General features: G+C 34.0%; 1 protein-coding gene across 7 annotated transcripts; it reads left to right on the plus strand.

Moving 5' to 3' along the window:
• Positions 1-17,332, plus strand: LOC110620798 (pentatricopeptide repeat-containing protein At2g41720). 7 transcript variants are annotated; one of them, XM_043958851.1, is made up of 13 exons: positions 1-458; positions 747-919; positions 2,064-2,169; positions 3,113-4,222; positions 4,335-4,440; positions 5,891-6,095; positions 7,318-7,450; positions 7,646-7,750; positions 14,589-14,709; positions 16,191-16,251; positions 16,491-16,534; positions 16,630-16,803; positions 16,909-17,332. In XM_043958851.1, coding segments are annotated over exons 1-11 (2,487 nt in total). In that variant the 5' UTR covers positions 1-92; the 3' UTR covers positions 16,492-16,534; positions 16,630-16,803; positions 16,909-17,332. The 7 variants fall into 7 exon arrangements, with proteins under 7 accessions (XP_043814786.1, XP_021620364.1, XP_021620365.1 ...); XM_021764672.2 differs by having other exon boundaries at positions 16,491-16,803; XM_021764673.2 differs by having other exon boundaries at positions 16,491-16,803; positions 16,919-17,332.
• The last annotated feature ends 619 nt before the right edge of the window (positions 17,333-17,951 follow it).

A 17,951-nucleotide genomic window follows, 5' to 3' on the forward strand; every position in this document is an offset into this window, starting at 1 on the left:
GGAGGAAAATAGTTATCGTGCGAAATTGAAGATTTCAATCGACAGAGGTTTATCCACTGACGGGAGCTCGCGCTCATTTTGCTACACCGAAAATGGCGGCGACAAACTACCTCTGCCACTACGCGCCTCTACTCAGTCCCTCACCGACGCTCTCCAACTCTAAAATCCTCTGCAAGAAAAAGAAAAACACTACAGCTTTTGAGGAGAAGAAATCGGTGTTTGTGGACTACGACGCAGGCCAGCACAAAGTCACTACTCATGTAACTGGACTCAGGAAAGCCGACCTGCAAAAACGCTACCGTTTAAAAGTCGAAGGCGACAGGTTCCAGAAGGACTGGAGTCTGTCTCAGGTCGTCGACAAAATTCTTGAGCTCGACCCGAAATACGACGAGGTTGAGGGTCTCCTGAACCACTGGGTTGGCCGTTTCGCCAGAAAGAATTTCCCTCGGCTTATCAAAGTAACGTCTCTCTCTGTCTCTCTCTCTCTCTCTGTTTCTCTCTGTCTCTCTTTGTGCCAGTTCTTACTTATTTAGATTTTTAGGGTTTGATTTTTGCACAAATGCTATGAATGTATTCTAATTTCAGATTGTTGTGTTGCAATTATTTTATTTTATTTCTCACTCCAGCTAGTATGACTGATAAAATGTTTCTGTGAATATTTTATTCCTGTTATTAAGGCTATGAAATTCTGATTTTTTAGATGAGAATGTTTCCTAAATGAAAAAGAAGCCTGTTGGTTGATGCAGGAGTTAACGCAAAGGGGATCATTGGAGCATAGCAATCGAGTATTCAGCTGGATGAAACATCAAAAGAATTATTGTGCTCGTAATGATATATACAATATGATGATCAGGCTGCATGCCAGACATAATCGCACTGATCAGGCGCGCGGTTTGTTCTTTGAGATGCAAGAATGGAGGTATGCTATTTTCCCATCCTATATGGTAGGCTTGACAGTAGATAATAGTTGTCATATTGAGAATAGAAATGTTCACTTTGTGTCTTTGTGAATTGAAGATTGGGTATAAATTCTGGAAATGATTAAACATAATTTACAGGCATGTAAAATAAGAAAATTACATGAAAATACGACATTTGACACACACATAACGTTAGATCTTTTCTCTAAAGTGAAGTGCTTCTTATTTTAGAAAATCATAACTTGATGCTCATCTGATCTAATCTAAATTAAATCATAACTTTATGTTATTCTGATTTAAGAGCGCTAACAAAAAATAAAACATAAGATTATCTCTAAACTCTAATTCTTTATAATAATACAAAATAAATTATAGAATCTAGGTTAACTAATGCTATTACAATACATGGCATGTGACTTTTAGCTTGAAGAAGTATTGGAATAATAGGGGAGTATTAGAGTAGGAGTGGAAGATGTGGATGCATCATGCATGAATTGAGTTTGTTTACTTTATGTATTTTCTTCTTTTTTTTTTAAAAAAAAATTCTTTTGAACTTTAATATTGGTTCAGATTACTTGGGGAATGGTTTAATGGTTGTTTCATGCTAGGATTACAGTTAAAATTTCACTTTCAAGCCTGTATGGTCTTAAAAATAAAATAGGGAAATATTTGGGGGGGAACTGATTCAGGTATGCTTGGAATTGCCTATAGCTATTGTAAACAAAAATTACCACTAATTTTAAATTTCACTTTAATTTTGACCAATTTTGGTCAAACAGACAAAATAATGCAAACTTTTAAAATTGGGACAATTCCTGATATTGGAAGGATGGGACATAATTGTGATAAGTTGAGAAGATTTTGCTTTTCTAACATTTTGGCCAAAGAGGAAATCTACTTTATCTTTCAAATCTAGAGCAAAGCAATAACTGCAGTACATAGTTTTCTGTTGACAGTGCCTTTTCTTCTTCCCTAGTTCTCTTTTACATTTGTTTCCAATTATTTATGTTTGTTGAGGGTCTTGTATAAGCATATAAGTGTTGAGGATTGGTTTGAAGAAGTGAAGGTTGTACCAAATTTTGGCCTAGCTATTTTTGAACATAGCTTATTGGTAATATCATGATTCCATATTAATTTTATTAGGTGCAAGCCAGATGCTGAAACTTACAATGCTCTAATCAATGCACATGGAAGAGCGGGTCAGTGGCGTTGGGCTATGAATATAATGGAAGACATGCTGCGTGAAGCTGTGTGTATTTGATTTCTACTTCCCTAATCAGTCTTAGTGGTCTGATTTGATGTGAGCTTCCTTCTTGTTGTTTTCATGTTAAAATGGCGTATGGAGAAATATTTGCAACACTACCACTTGCCATTGAGAATCAGTTTCGGACTTACTTTAACATCATTACTAGTGGGATTATGTGATCTATACATGCTGTATTTCATGGTATTTCTTTTTGTTGAATCCCATATCGGTTGTGGAAAGGGGGTAATGTGCCTCTTATATGGGCCATAGGCACTCCTCTCCCTTGAGCTAGCTTTTTGGGTGGAGTTAGACCTGGCCCAAATTTAACATGGTTTCAGAGCCTCCCCATCTGATGTTGGGCCTTCCATAAATATGTCACGCACCAGTAAAATTCTGGGCGTGAGGGGGTGTGTTGAATCCCACATCGATTGTGGAAAGGGGTAATGTGCCCCTTATATGGGCCATAGGCACTCCTCCCCCTTGAACTAGCTTTTGGGGTGGAGGTAGGCCTGACCCAAATTTAACACTTTTCAACAATAGCTATTCTGGACAAGTTATTTGAGTCATTTGTTGATATGATAGTGTAGCTGCCATTCGTCCAAGGTAATAAAATTATTGAACAGGTGGACATGGAATATCTTGAATATGGACTGATAATTTAGACAGATATAAAGCATATCTTGTGAATGGAGTTTTCTTACATATGTTATCTTCTGTATTCTCTATATTTCTTAACATGGTGCTGCCGAAAATGGAAGTTATCCAATGGAATTATCCTTCTCAAGTTCCTCTCTGTGTGCTGGAATTACTTCTGTGCGATGGAGATAATGATTTTGTTCTCCTTTTTTCTAAATGATTTGTTCTTGTGATTTACATTTAAACCTTTTAATGAATTCCATATCATATTGAAAAGATGTGTGTGGCTTTAATATTCATATTCCTGCAGATTCCCCCTAGTCGGTCAACATATAATAACTTGATCAATGCTTGTGGATCTACTGGAAATTGGAGAGAGGCTCTCAAAATCTGCCAGAAAATGACAGAAAATGGAGTTGGTCCTGATCTGGTTACTCACAATATTATTTTATCTGCATATAAGAGTGGTGGTCAGCATTTGAAAGCTTTGTCATATTATGAATTAATGAAAGGAACAAATATTCGTCCTGATACGACTACCCTTAACATTGTGATTTATTGCCTGGTAAAGCTTGGTCAGTATGAGAAAGCTATTGACATTTTCAGTTCCATGAGGGAGCGGAGAGCAGAGTGCCACCCAGATATTGTAACATTCACGAGCATCATTCATTTGTACTCTGTCAGTGGGCAGATTGAAAATTGTAAGGCTGTCTTCAATATTATGCTGGCGGAGGGTCTGAAGCCCAACATTGTTTCATATAATGCACTGATAGGAGCATATGCTTCCCATGGAATGAGTGAAGAGGCATTTTCCATTTTTAATGAAATTAAATCAAGTGGTTTTCGCCCTGACGTAGTGTCTTACACTTCCCTGCTCAGTTCTTATGGTAGATCAAAACAACCTATAAAAGCAAGGAAAGTATTCAACATGATGAAGAGAGACAAGTTGAAGCCAAATGTTGTTAGCTACAATGCACTGATCGATGCTTATGGGTCTAATGGTTTCTTAGCTGAAGCTGTGGAAGTTTTGCGGGAAATGGAGCAGGATAGTGTTCACCCAAACACTGTCTCCATATGCACTCTTCTGGCTGCCTGTGGCCGCTGTGGTCAAAAAGCGAATGTTGATGCAGTGCTTTCAGCTGCCAAAATGCGTGGCATTAAATTCAACACAGTTGCGTATAACTCAGCTATTGGAAGCTATATGAATTTGGGGGAATATGAAAAGGCTGTGGCTTTGTACAAATCCATGAGGAAGAAGAAAGTAACAACTGATTCTGTTACTTACACTGTCTTGATTAGTGGTTGCTGCAAGATGTCAAAGTATGATGAGGCACTTGAGTTTTATGCTGATATGATGGATATGAAAATTCCTTTGACCAGAGAGGCTTACTCATCTGTTATATGTGCCTACAGTAAGCAGGCATGTGATTAGAAAGATGTATGTTGTTCTTAACTTTTTATAATTTGATGGAAAACTAATATACTCTCTCTCTCTCTCTTTGTATGTGTGTGTGTGTGTGTGTATATTTCAGGGTCAAATCAAGGAAGCAGAATCTATTTTCAATATGATGAAGACTGCTGGTTGCTATCCTGATGTAATCACATATACCATGATGCTACATGCTTACAATGCTGCAGGTGAGTTTTGTGCATTAAACTAATTATCTATGTCTATGCAGTTTATTTATCCATGAGGAGAAGAAGATTTATTGATGTTTAATCTTGAATGCTTACACCAATATGTATCTCCTCTTTTATACAACAGTAACTGCCAAACAGCTATCTGACAACTTTTCCCTCCAATTCCTAATTTTGATATTTCCCTCCTATTTCAACTTCTCCTTCCCTCCAATTATAACGGACTCATCTTATTCTTTTTCCTTTTTCTATAGTACGTGACACAGGCCTTGAGGGCAAAGCCAAGGCCACCACATATGATGACCATAGTTACCAGATTTGCTCTACCCTTTTGAGAATCGTGTTACGGCTGCTGCATATCTAAACTCGACACTTTTGCATCCCAAATTATTGAGAGACATGATCTAAGTCACCAAAATAGAGGTTCCAACAAGAAATGAAAAGATGGAAGGAAATATGAAAGAAGAAAGATAAATAAATATGCACGTGTGCAATAGCATGCAGCACAAGGAGAAGAAGAAGAGGAGGGAGAAGAAAGACTATAACAAAAGAAAAGAAAAAGAAAATACATTGTAAAACACTTAATTGAGGTAATAGATTTAAATGTTAGTGGAATAGGTGACAATGTTAATTTAGGAGTATAAATTACTGTTTTATTAGTTGAACTTTAAAATATTTATAGAAAATATAAATATTATCAATTATTAGTCATATGTTTAATTATATAAACATTATATTATATTGCATAAATATAGTTTACTTGTCCCAAATTAAATTGGCGTACCAACTAAATGTACCACTAGTTGAATTAGCGTACCTATTAAACCTATCCCTTACATATCCTATATTTTATTAATTGGCGTACCACGTACTATGTACCCGTACCACGACTTAAAAGTACCATGATCCAGGTAACTATGATGGTGGCGAGTGACAATTGGGCCTATGAAACTTGAGCGGAGCTCAGTTGCACTTAGGGGGACTCTTGTAATGTGGCTTGTCGGGAAGTCTCATATCGACCATGTACAAGAAAATCAAAGGTATATAAGTTCAAGGCAAACCAAACCAAAATGGCCTACTAGTTTCACTCCTAGCTTATCACGAAGGCTTGCCTGTTTATTGATCTACATTCTTGGGCCTGCGATTTTCAAAAGATCTCCCTATCTCGTAACAAAATTTGTTGAGCTTGTTACTCTTAATGTAAAAAAGAAAAACATAGTTCTTAACTAATTTGCATTACTTCTGCTTTTGTTGTTAAAATAAAATTAACAATATGTGTGAAATAAGTAATCTCTTTATCCATGTAATTATCAAAAACCATATCAATGATAACCTTTATTTAATTTGCTGCAACTTCTCATCCATTCCATTTCCTAAATTGTTCTCTACTGAATGCCTTTAGCTCCTTTCTCTGAATCTCTGCTTGTCTCTCTATCTTTTTATGATTCAGAATATTGGGAAAAAGCTTATAATCTACTTCAAGAAATGGAAGAACATAATATCCAGCCAGATACAATTGCGTGTTCAGCTCTAATGAGAGCATTCAATAAAGGAGGCAAGCCAAAACAGGTTCTTATTCTAGCGGACTTTATGAAAGAGAAAGAAATCCCATTCAGTGATGCCATTTTCTTTGAAATGGTTTCTGCCTGTAGCCTGTAAGTAGTCACTCTTATTTTATTTTATTTATTTTGATGAGAAGTATTAAGCAAGTTAGAGGTGCATGTTAATGGTCTTTTGCTGGTGTGTTTTTTAACCATATTGATAGACCTGGCTGTTTCATGAAAACCTACCTTACTTGCATTTGGAGAATAGTTGGAACTGAATCCTGCTGATTGTGGTTGTGGATGTTCTTAATTATGCTTCTTCCATCCTGTAGAAATATTTTTAGCAATATCTGCTAATCTCCCAAGATACAATATCTAGTAATTTCCATAGCTTGAAGGGAAATAACAAATATTTCCCTGTTAATAATTAATTTGAGATGGAGTTCATCTTGTTTTAATTTTATTGAAAAGGAAATATTTTCCACAAAAGAATAAGCTAATCAATTTATTAATAAGCATCATCACCACATCAAGATTTTCTCCATTAGATAAGTTCCATTTATTATTTTATGTGCATTGCACCCAAGATACTGAGTCAAATGTCATCTATGAAAGCAAAACAAATAGACACAAACTCATAAAATTAATTTACCAAAGTTGAAAAGTTTTAAGATGTGGTGATCTTTCTTCTTGATCAAAGCTGCCTCTGTTGTCGTCTTCCTGTTTCTGGTGCCTTGTTCCCTGAAAAAAGTTAAAAGTGTGTGTTTTTTCTTCTTCTTTTTTTTTTTTTTTTTTTTTGGGGGGGGGGGAGGGGGACGGGGTTGGTTTATATTCTAATATGTGCATTTAGTACTTAGTAGTGCCCTATTTTACTGAGCCAAGATCTGTCAGTAAATTCTAGGAATTGGTAAGAAAGTAATTAAACAAATAAGCATAAAGGGATTGAGGTAGGTATCTCAACTCAAGTGCCTACTTGCTCACTTAGATCCATATTAGGTTTTCTGGCTGCACCTTTCCTCACCAAGTACCTTTAATAACACTGGATGTTGGGGGTGCTAAACGTTAGCAATTTCCAGTGGTTCAATAAAATATAGTTTTCCATTTGTCTGGCTCCATGCTCTGTGTTTTCCTACTCTGTCATGGCAAGGTTGCATTAAGCTTCATGCTACTAGCAGTCAGTCTAGAGTATTTAGATTCATTTTGCCTTTATTACCTACTTATATTAATGACTTCTAGATGAGTGAATTTTGGTATCGTAAATTTGCAGCTCTTTTGATGAGTGCTCACTTGCTTAGTTTATACAATATTACTAACACTTGAACTTTGGTTGCAGATTATGCGATTGGAGAAGAACAATTGACTTGGCAAAATTGATGGAACCTTCATTCTCTGTAGTTTCTATTGGACTTCTGAATCAGCTTCTTCATCTTCTTGGAAAAAGTGGGAAGATTGAGTCTATGATGAAGGTATGTGAATATTACTAACTTCTACAGTAATTATGTTTTTGAAACATAATATTGAAAATGGATAGTGAAGCACTATTTAATCCTAAGCTTTGAATGTGTGCTACAATGTATCTAATGTAAATAGTAATATTCTTTTTTCTTTGTTTATCTTTTATGCTTAACTTGCATTACTTTTTTTCCTGTTCATAAAAGCAGTTGTTTTACAAGATTACAAAATCAGGTGCTGAAATAAACTTAAATACTCATTCAATCTTGTTGAAGAATCTTTTGGCTGTTGGAAATTGGAGAAAATATGTTGAGGTATATTTTCTTTTTAAATTTCAATTTCATTTAATATGTATTTTTATACTTTCTCATTTAATAAATATATGCGTGGATAGCAAGCATTTCCTTAATTTCCAAGTTTTAGTTGCTAATGGTTGTTCAGATCTCTTTGTATTTCTTAAATTTATAGATGCATGTTTTGGACCTTTTTAAGCATCAGTATAGCAGCATAGAGTAATTAAAGTGTTTGATATAACTACAGAAAAGTTAATAGTTCTTTAGAAGATTGATAGACACGTCCGTTAAAGTAAATTTAGATGCCTTGATAGCATGAGAGTCAGAAACACATTTCTTAAAATTGGGATTTAATTGAAGTAACTAATTTTACTAAACAGGTCAGATTTGCCACTGTTTTATAAGTCTTTTTGTAACTGCAAAGTTTCTTAGGTTATTATTCAAAATTGATTATGGTGTTGCAAATGATACAGACATGCAAAGGTGGCAATAGCCATCTTTTTCCTTTTGTTTTTGTATAAACTAGAATACCTGCAGTTGTGCAGAATTCCATAGCTCTTATTTTGATAGCATGTTATCATGATTTCACAAATCCATTCTAATTTTGAGAAACTGTTTGCAGATGTCCTATATAGTGACAAATTTCTATGAGATTTTGGACTATACATCGTAAACATAATGCAATAAGTATCCCCCTATACCAACTTCAGTTTATGTGACACATTTTATTGGATCCATTAGAATAATGTTTTAAAACCACCTATACTAGCTTGATTCCTTTGAACTTGTGACTTTATTCTTTACTGATTTCAACTTAAAAACGTGATGTTGAACAAAGGAGAGAACACGAGCAAAACAAGGAACAAATCCTAAAAGAAAAAGTGAACTCATTCTCCTTGGTATTATTCTTGAATAATTATCATAATCCAAAGTTGTAAATAAATAGAAAATTATACGATTTATAGAGCTTACAAACCTGAGCTTATCAGGAATAGAAATCTTAATTCGAATTTAAGTAGTAATATTAAATAACATAAACTGCGAAATGATAATAATAGTAACTATAAAGGCTAAAATAATAAACTTTCTAAATAATAAAACCCTAAATTTTCTGATTCTACAATAAACAAAATTCCTGGATTACATCAGGATCCTTCTTTTTCCGTATTGCATTATTCTTCCCTGGTTGGTGAAAACTCAAACATGAGTTTTGAAGTGCAGAAGTTTCAGAAATCGGGAGAGAAGAATAAACAATCTTGTTTCTTTGGAAGACAGCATCAAAGTTGCAAGTATATTATTAAATAAAGATTAGTGGCCTGAACCCTAAATTTAGGGAAAAAAAGGAGAATCTACATAGATGGGTAATAGTAGACATTTGGTTTAGAAAGTTTACCGGAATTGCCAATGTTTTACACTCGGCCCGGTCAATGAACTGGTAAGGCTAGAGGATTAAGGGTTTAAGATTCAACTATGGTTGAACCGGATTTAACCGGTATATTATTAAATAAATATTATAAAATTAATAATAATATTTTTAATATAGTCAATATTTTTATGTATTTCTATAAATAATTATTAAAATAAGTTAAATTTTCACTAATAATATTCAACTATATGTAATAGAGAAAAACTTAAAAAATTAATATTTTGTAATAACAAATGAAAAATAAATATTATTATATTTATATAAAATAATAACACAAAAGTTTTATGTACTTTTTACTCTATAAGAGATAATAAAATAATTTAATAATTTAATTTAACCAATAAATAAATTATTAATAATATTAATTATTTAAATTGTAACTTTATTTTATTATAATAGACGAATAGTTAATTATAGGATAGTAGCACTTAATTATTTTATATTAAGATAATATAATTGTAAAGTCATTTATATATATATATATATATATATATATATATATATATATATATATATATATATATATATATATTTATATTTGAAGAATTTTGGAAAAATTTAGAGTATCCTTGTATTTCCACTCTTAATCTTTACAATTGGTCTATAGGACTATTTATACATAAAGAATTATATTTAAATAGGAAACAAATAATCAAATAATAATTACAGAGATAATTAAGGATTCTAATCAAATCAAATCATATCTCTAGTATCAGATAGGATCAGCAAATAAGTCAACACTCCCCCTCAAGTTGGTGCAAAGATGTCGCACATGCCCAACTTGCAAATCAGATTATGGTAGATCTTGTTGTTGAGCCCTTTAGTAAACACATCCGCAAGTTGCCCAGTAGAAGTCACATGAATTAGGCTCAAGACACCGTTTGTTAATTTTTCTTTAATGAAGTGCCGATCAATTTCAATGTGCTTCGTCCGGTCATATTGGACTGGATTTTGTGCTATACTTTATTGTCACAATACAAAGTTATCTCGTCTCTCTCGAGCAACCTCAACTCCTCCAATAACTTTTGTAACCATAAGAATTCACACACCTTGGGCCATTACTCAGTATTCTGCTTCAGCACTTGACCGAGCAATAACACTTGTTTTTTGCTCCTCCAGGTGACAAGGTTTCCTCCCATAACTGTACAGTAGCCAGAGGTGGATCTCCTGTCATCGAGAGATCATGCCCAATCTGCATCTTTAAAAGTTTCAACTCGGAGGTGATCATATTTGGAGTAAAGAAGCCATTTCCCTGGCGCAAATTTTAGGTATTTTAAGATGCGAAGTACAACCTGCATATGAGTCTTGCGAGGGTCATGCATGAATTGGATGACTAAGCTAACAACATAGACTATATCCGGTCGAGTGTGTGAGAGATAAATCAACCTTCCTACCAATCTCTGGTATCTTTCAACATCCACGGACTCACCAGTTCCTGCTTTCAGCTTGTGATTACTTTCAGCGGGAGATTCTGCTGGTTTACACTCCATCATACCAGTTTCTTCCAAAAGATTCAGGATGTACTTTCTTTGGGAGATGAAAATTTCTTTTTCTGATCTAACCACCTCGATACCTAGAAAATATTGCAGTGTTCCTAAATCTTTGATTTCAAATTCATGAGCCAACAACCTCTTTAGTTGAGCCATTTCCTCTTTGTCATCGCCTGTCACCACTATATCATTAATATACACAATAAGAATGGTGATCTTACTTTTGTGATGTTTGATAAACAGAGTGTGATTGGCATTGTTTTGTTGGTAACCAAAAGACATCATGGCTCTGCTAAACTTGTCAAACCAAGCTCTGGGAGATTGTTTTAGCCCATACAAAGCCTTTTTTAATTTGCACACTTTTCCTTGTATCTTCTCATCAGCGAACTCTTGAGGAATTTGCATGAACACTTCTTCCTCTAAATCTCCATGGAGGAAAGCATTATTCACATCAAACTGTTGCAAGTCCCAGTCCAAGTTGGTTGCGCAAGATAACAGAACTCTGATTGAGTTCATTTTTGCAACTGGGGCAAACGTCTCTTGGTAATCTACTCTATAGGTTTGGATGAATCCTTTAGCAATCAATCTGGCCTTATATCGTTCAATTGTGCCATCAACTTTGTGTTTCACTGTGAATACCCATTTACAGCCAATGAGTTTCTTCCCAGATGGGAGAGTGAAAAGCTCTCAGGTCTCATTTTTAGCAAATGTTTTCATCTCTTCAATCATTGTTTCTTTCCATTTAGGATCTGCAAGAGGTTTCTTCCAATCCTGTGGAATAGACACAGAGAAAATAGACAAGACAAAGGCTTTATAGAAAAGAGACAAGGATTCATAAAAAATAAACTTAAAAATAGGGTGTTTAGTACAAGATCTGACCCATTTTCTTTGTGCAATAGGTTTATCTAAGTCATTGGAGCATTCAAGAGTTGTGGGTAATTCACTAGAAGAAGATCCTTGACTGAGTAACTCATCAAAAGAAGATTCTTGACTCTAAATAGACTGCATAATGGCTTCTTCTGCCTTGTCTCTCCTCGAATACCTTCTTAAATCTGACTTGTCCAAACGACCAATTTTCTCTCCCTGATTGGAAATCTCTCCCTGTCTACTAGAACTCAAACTCTCTAGTTGAACCATATCATCCAGAATCACAAAATTCGGGATCACCTCTTCTTGCTCATTATTCTCCCCCTGAAGAGGTGAATGGGTAGTAGGGAGGGTGATAACACTTGTATCCCTTATGTATGGGAGAATACCCAACAAACACATATTTAAGGGCCTTGGGATCCAATTTCCCTGCCGTCTTAGTATGGACAAAGCAAACACACCCAAATACTTTTGGTGAAACAATGTATGAATTCTTTTCTTGTATAACCGCCAAAGGAATCATAAAGTTAAGGGTCTTGAGAGGCATTCTATTGATAAGATAAGTAGATACAAGGATTGCATCTCCCCAATATGCTTTGGGTAGATTCATGGTGAACATAAGAGATCGAGCTACCTCCAATAGATGCTTATTTTTCTTCTCAGCAACGCCATTTTGAGCAACTAGTATAAGTATAAGGACAACTAGTCTGGTGTACTATCCCATTATTCTCCAAATAAGGAGAAAAGCTACTATCCATGTATTCTCTTCTATTGTCAGTTCTCAAAATTTTCATCTTAGTATCAAATTAAGTACAAACCATCTTATGAAAGGATTGAAAACAAGAAAAGACATCACTTTTAGCTTTAATCAAATAGACCCAAGTCATTCGAGTGCAACGGTCAATAAAGGTGACAAACCATTGATTACTAGACAATGAGACAGTTTGAGTAGGCCTCCAAACATCAGAATGAATAGTCGCAAAAGGAATTTGACTTTTATTATGACTCAAAGGATAGGATGTTCTAGTGTGTTTACCATACTCACAAGCATCACAAAATTGAGAATCAAATTGGGTTCTAGCAAACAAATTAGGATAAAGTTTTTCTAAAATAAAAAATGATGGATGCTCTAACCGCCTGTGCCACTGTATTATTTCTTGATTGACATTCTTATTTTCTTCAAAACAGGCTTGAGATATCGAAGAACCTGGATCACCCTCCAACATATATAAGCCATCATGCAGCCTACCATTGTCAATCCTCTTTCCTGTGCGAAGATCCTTAATAACACAATGATCATGAAAGAATTCAATTTTACAGTTAAGGGCATTGATGATAGCACTGAAGGATAAAAGGTTGACAGGAAAGTGGGGAACATAAAGGACAGATGATAATTTAATATTGGATGTGCAAATAACAGAACCTGTTCCGGATATGGCAGTAAAAGAGCCATCAACAATTCTGACACTATCTTTGGTTAGAAAAGGAAAATAATTGAGAAAGCGTTTAGAAGAGTCTGTCATGTGTATTCGCACCAGAATCGATAATCCATGGAATATTATTAAGAGATGAAGCATTACCTGATTTTACAAAGTTAGATGTGGCACCGGAGGATGAGTAATCAGAGATGGAAATCGAGACCCTTTTACATTCTGCCATCGAGACCCTTTTACCTTCTGTCACGGTAAATATTTATGAATTGTGAAATTATAGGAAGTACCCAAAGTTGTACACACAAGAGAGTCTAATCGATTCACTAAAAGATCGGGTAGCAGCACGAGAAGGGTCGCCGGAGTGATCGGAGTGGCGAAGCAGCGTTAGGCGATTGGTCACGCGTCGGGAAGCGATGGGACACGCGCTGGAAAGGTGATGCCTTACACACAGGCTTTTTCGGCGTTGGAGTTGGGAGATCGGCCGACGACAGTCCGATGATTCTCCCGGTGCCGGCGATGAGAGGAGGAAAAGTTTCTAGATGGGTTAGTACCAAAAAAGGTAAATCTAGGGTTAAACCCTAAATATGAAAAATTGAATTTAAACTCTAAAATCAAGAAAAAGCTATGATACCACGAAGAATTTTGAAAAAATTTAGAGTATTCTTGTATTTCCACTCTTAATTTTTACAATTGGTCTACATGACTATTTATACACAAAGAATTATATCTAAACAGGAAGCAAATAATCAAATAATAATTATATAGATAATTAAGGATCCTAATCAAATCAAATCATATCTCTAGAATCAGCAAATAAGTCACAATATATATATATATATATAATTATGTGTAAAAGTATCAAGGAATTGATGTGGTTTAATTGGTTAAAGGTGTTTAAGCACTTTAAGGTCCCAGGATCTATTCCTAGTGACAGCAAAAGAAGATTTAGTTTTTCAATGAGGAGAGAACGGATCATATTTTTTTGTGTCACCTATGGCCATTTTCCAATTTTGTAAGCTCATATTTTGTAGCGAGGAAATAGCGGAAAGGTGATGGGAGGAAGTCATTATTTCATTGTAAATGGAAGATCTAATTTATTTTCTTCATTATTCTTAAAAACATAGATTGGAAATGTTGGCAAAAATTCATATAGCTCCAAAGGAAGTTTGGTTAGAATTTCATTGAAAACATTCCATGGACATAATAAATCCATGGCAATAAAAAAGGCCTCCATAAATTTAACCACAGAGTGCATCAATGCATGGTAATCAAAATGCGCTTTGTAAGATAAGAGTTTCACTTAAAGGAGTTCTGAGAAAGGGAAATAAAAGTGGCTAAATTGAAGCATGAGAATTAGGATGAGAAAAAGCAAAAGTTGAAACCACAGTCAATTGCACTTAAAAAAGGGGAGTTCCAAGGACATTTCTCTCTCATGTCATGGTGCCACATGGTGAGAAAATGAGAAATTACTCGATTAGAAAAAAATAACCACTTAGCAGAATGCTCTCAATCTATTCTACAACTCAGTTTTATAATATTTATATAGATAATTTTTGGCAATAAAACATGGTGAGGTTCCCTTGTTTAAGTTATTTGAGTTTTCTTAATGGTACAAGAATGGAAAAATTTTTGCAAATTTGCAGGTGTTGGAATGGATGATAGATGCTGGGATTGAACCTTCAAATCAGATGTATCATGATGTATTCTCCTATGCACAAAAAAGTGTTGGGGCTGAATATGCTGCTATCATACAAGAAAGAGTTGGTATGCACATTCTTATCTCCCTTTCAAGAGAATTCTATTAATTTAGATTGCATGGTTTTTTTTATTATACATACAAATACAGTTCTATCCATCTAGCCATCCCATCCTCCATTAATGTACCGTTGTTGTGGGCTCCATTGGGTTTCCTTTTGGGATAATGCTTGATGTATGTTATAGGTTATAGGAAGTAAATATTGATAGATTGATCAGTTGCTTAATTTTAGGATTGTATAATCATAGATTTGATTTTCCTTCCTGTTTAGATACCATCTCTCATATATAATCAAATCTATGATTATACAATAGCAACTGATCCATCTATCAATATTTACTTCTTATATTAACATATTTACTTTTTATAACCTATAACACCCCCTCAAGTTGGAGCATAAATGTTAATCATATCCAACTTGTTACATATATAATCAATTTCAGCCATAAGAACAACCAATCCAAAACAATCAAAATAAACAAAGGATAAGAACATATATTAATATATTTACTTGACTGTTATTGTGATAATTGGTTGGAAAATTGCCAAGATATCCTCCTACCTTCTCAAGATTTAGGTAAAGTTTTTTTTTTACTAAAACCTTGTTTTATATAATGATGACACAACCCAGATTATCACATGAAATTATATAAATAAGATTAGTAGGGGAACATTTTTAACCCTTGGAATAGGGTACAATGGTGTTAAATGTTATTTGATTTGGGCAAAGGAAAGTTAGAAGTTTAACTTGGGTTAAGAATTTTTCTTGTTGGAAGGTGAAGAAGAAAGTAGAATAAATATAGTTCTTAGATTGAGGATGCTCGTGTAGAGGCGAAACTAGGAGTTGCTCGAGGTTATTTTTCTCGGTAGGAATTGTTTTCTATTTCTTTCAACAACTTGTGTTTATTGGATATATATGAATTAAGCTAATAAATGTACTGAATCCTATACATATATCTATACACATTTAGTTTTTATAACACTCATCCTCGAGTTGGAGTATAGATATTAATCATGCCCAATTTACTATATATGTAATCAACCTGGATTTCACTTAGAGCTTCAGTGAAGATATTCCTAATTGTTCTCCAATTTTGACTGGTCTAGTGAGATTAATTTCTGTTGGATCTTTTAGTGATAGTCAATTTCAATATATTTTGTTCGCTCATGAAACACAGAAAAACACAGGATTAGAAGTAATATGGATAGCCGCATTATTATCACACCACAATATATGGCCTAATATGAGATTTTTCTTTTTACCAATTTTTATTAGAATTACAAATAACATAAGACGGTCTTTTTCATAATTATATAATATCAACCTGAAGGCTTGTTCATGAAAGTCATTTACTACTCTGGTGAGGTATCTGTCTCTGATATGTTGGACAAATCAAAGAGTTATATTGCCAAATTTATCATGTGAAATTAGTCATCGGTGCAGTTGATATTCTTTCTGAAAGTTAATTGGGTTGGAGGAATCTATCAGGCTTAGGGAACTGTGTGCAAGGGGCATCGAGCATAGTGTATAGGCAGAGAACTTGTTTCTGGTATGTCAGTTGGCCTTTCAAAGGTCTTTTGCTTTTGGAATGTGTTCATGTTTAGTTGTCATAAAAGAATCCTTGTGATGTGGTCATTTCAGCGCCACTGTTTTGATGGTTCATAATATTTGATATTGTGTCGTAGTAATATACCATTGCATATTTACACTCTTGTAATAGTATATCACATGTTTTTCGAGATTGGTTTTGGAAAATATCAAATTTTATTTGGTTATTATGCCTTGCAGAAACACTAAGAAGAAAATGCGAGAATCAAAATTTCTCTCCCAAGGTGTGATCCTCATTTTTCTAGCTTTGTACTGGACAGTACCATACCATAGAAGCAATAACTTGCAAGAGCTGTTCTGTCACTTCTTGTATATACAGACTATGGCGACATTGCCTTGTGTGATGCAGTGAAGATGGAGCTCAGAGCTGGAGTGCCAAATTCCTTTATATAACGTCGGTTGCTGGAGTAGATTTTCCTGGCGAGTATAAATGGGCTGCCGGAAGATAATAAGCTTATGTTGATATGCGGGCAGTTGGATAACCATGGTGGTGGTAAAGTAAAAGAACCCTTTTATATGTGTAATTATATTCTGATAATGCAATTGTCATCACAGAGTTCGTTCACTTTTGATTGGAATGTGCTTGGGCTGATACTAGGAATTTGCAGATGTGAGAGTGCTTTGCGTGCCCCAGGCCTTGCCTCCATCAATGCTGATGCGGTTCAAGTTTGCACGAGGGTGGAAATGATTAGGGGTATGATTTGCTTTGATGGGCAGCATTCTGTTTCGACTAGGCAAGTAATCTTGAGGCAATATTTTGACACTGCTACAGGTGAAAGAAGGTTGGATCTCTCCTCTTTCATTTTTTCTTTTTTGGCCTTCCTGAGAATCTACCGATTGATGCTTAAGATGATAAACTACTAGTCATTAGTTTGCTAAGTTGGCAATGGAAATTGTTGCCACAAGTGCTGGATTGGAAATCTTAATGTTGTAGGGATCAAACCATGAGGTAGAATTGAATTTCGTTAATGTAATTCATCTTAATTGATTTAGTTGATATAACATGTATATGTTTGGGATAATCCTTTAAATGCTAAAATTATATTGAATTTGGTGTTTAAAATTTTGGAAAAGTGAATTAAATTTATGTAAATTCTCACACTATTGCCCCTTAACATCAATGAAATTGTAACGGTTCTCCTAAACAATGATTGTTTCTTGCAAACCATCTTTTTCAGACCTGATTTTATGAATTATTACCTTCATTTCATAATTTTTTTATTCACTTTACTTTTTTAAATGATAATTATTTTAGTTAAAAGATAAATTATTTTTTATTAATTTTTCAATTATATTCATATTTAATATAGAATGAAGACATTAACTTTTATTAAATATCAAGAGATGATTTGAATACTCATTTAGAATTTTTTTTTAAATAGTTAATAAATAATTATATTAAAAATAAAATAAAATATAATAATTATAAAAGTCAATTTATACGTTAATTAGAATATTAATATAGAAAATGAAAACGGATAATATTTTAAAACAATTAAAAGATGGATAAAAATTATAAAATTAAGAGTGTATTATTATTATTATTATTATTATTATTATTATTAATTAATTAATTAATTAATAGTATAGTTTTTTTGGCCAACTCATCATCAATTGTAAGATAAATTATATTTTAATTTT

This window comes from Manihot esculenta, chromosome 8, assembly GCF_001659605.2.
Source record: "Manihot esculenta cultivar AM560-2 chromosome 8, M.esculenta_v8, whole genome shotgun sequence".
In the NCBI taxonomy this organism is placed as follows: Eukaryota; Viridiplantae; Streptophyta; class Magnoliopsida; order Malpighiales; family Euphorbiaceae; genus Manihot; species Manihot esculenta.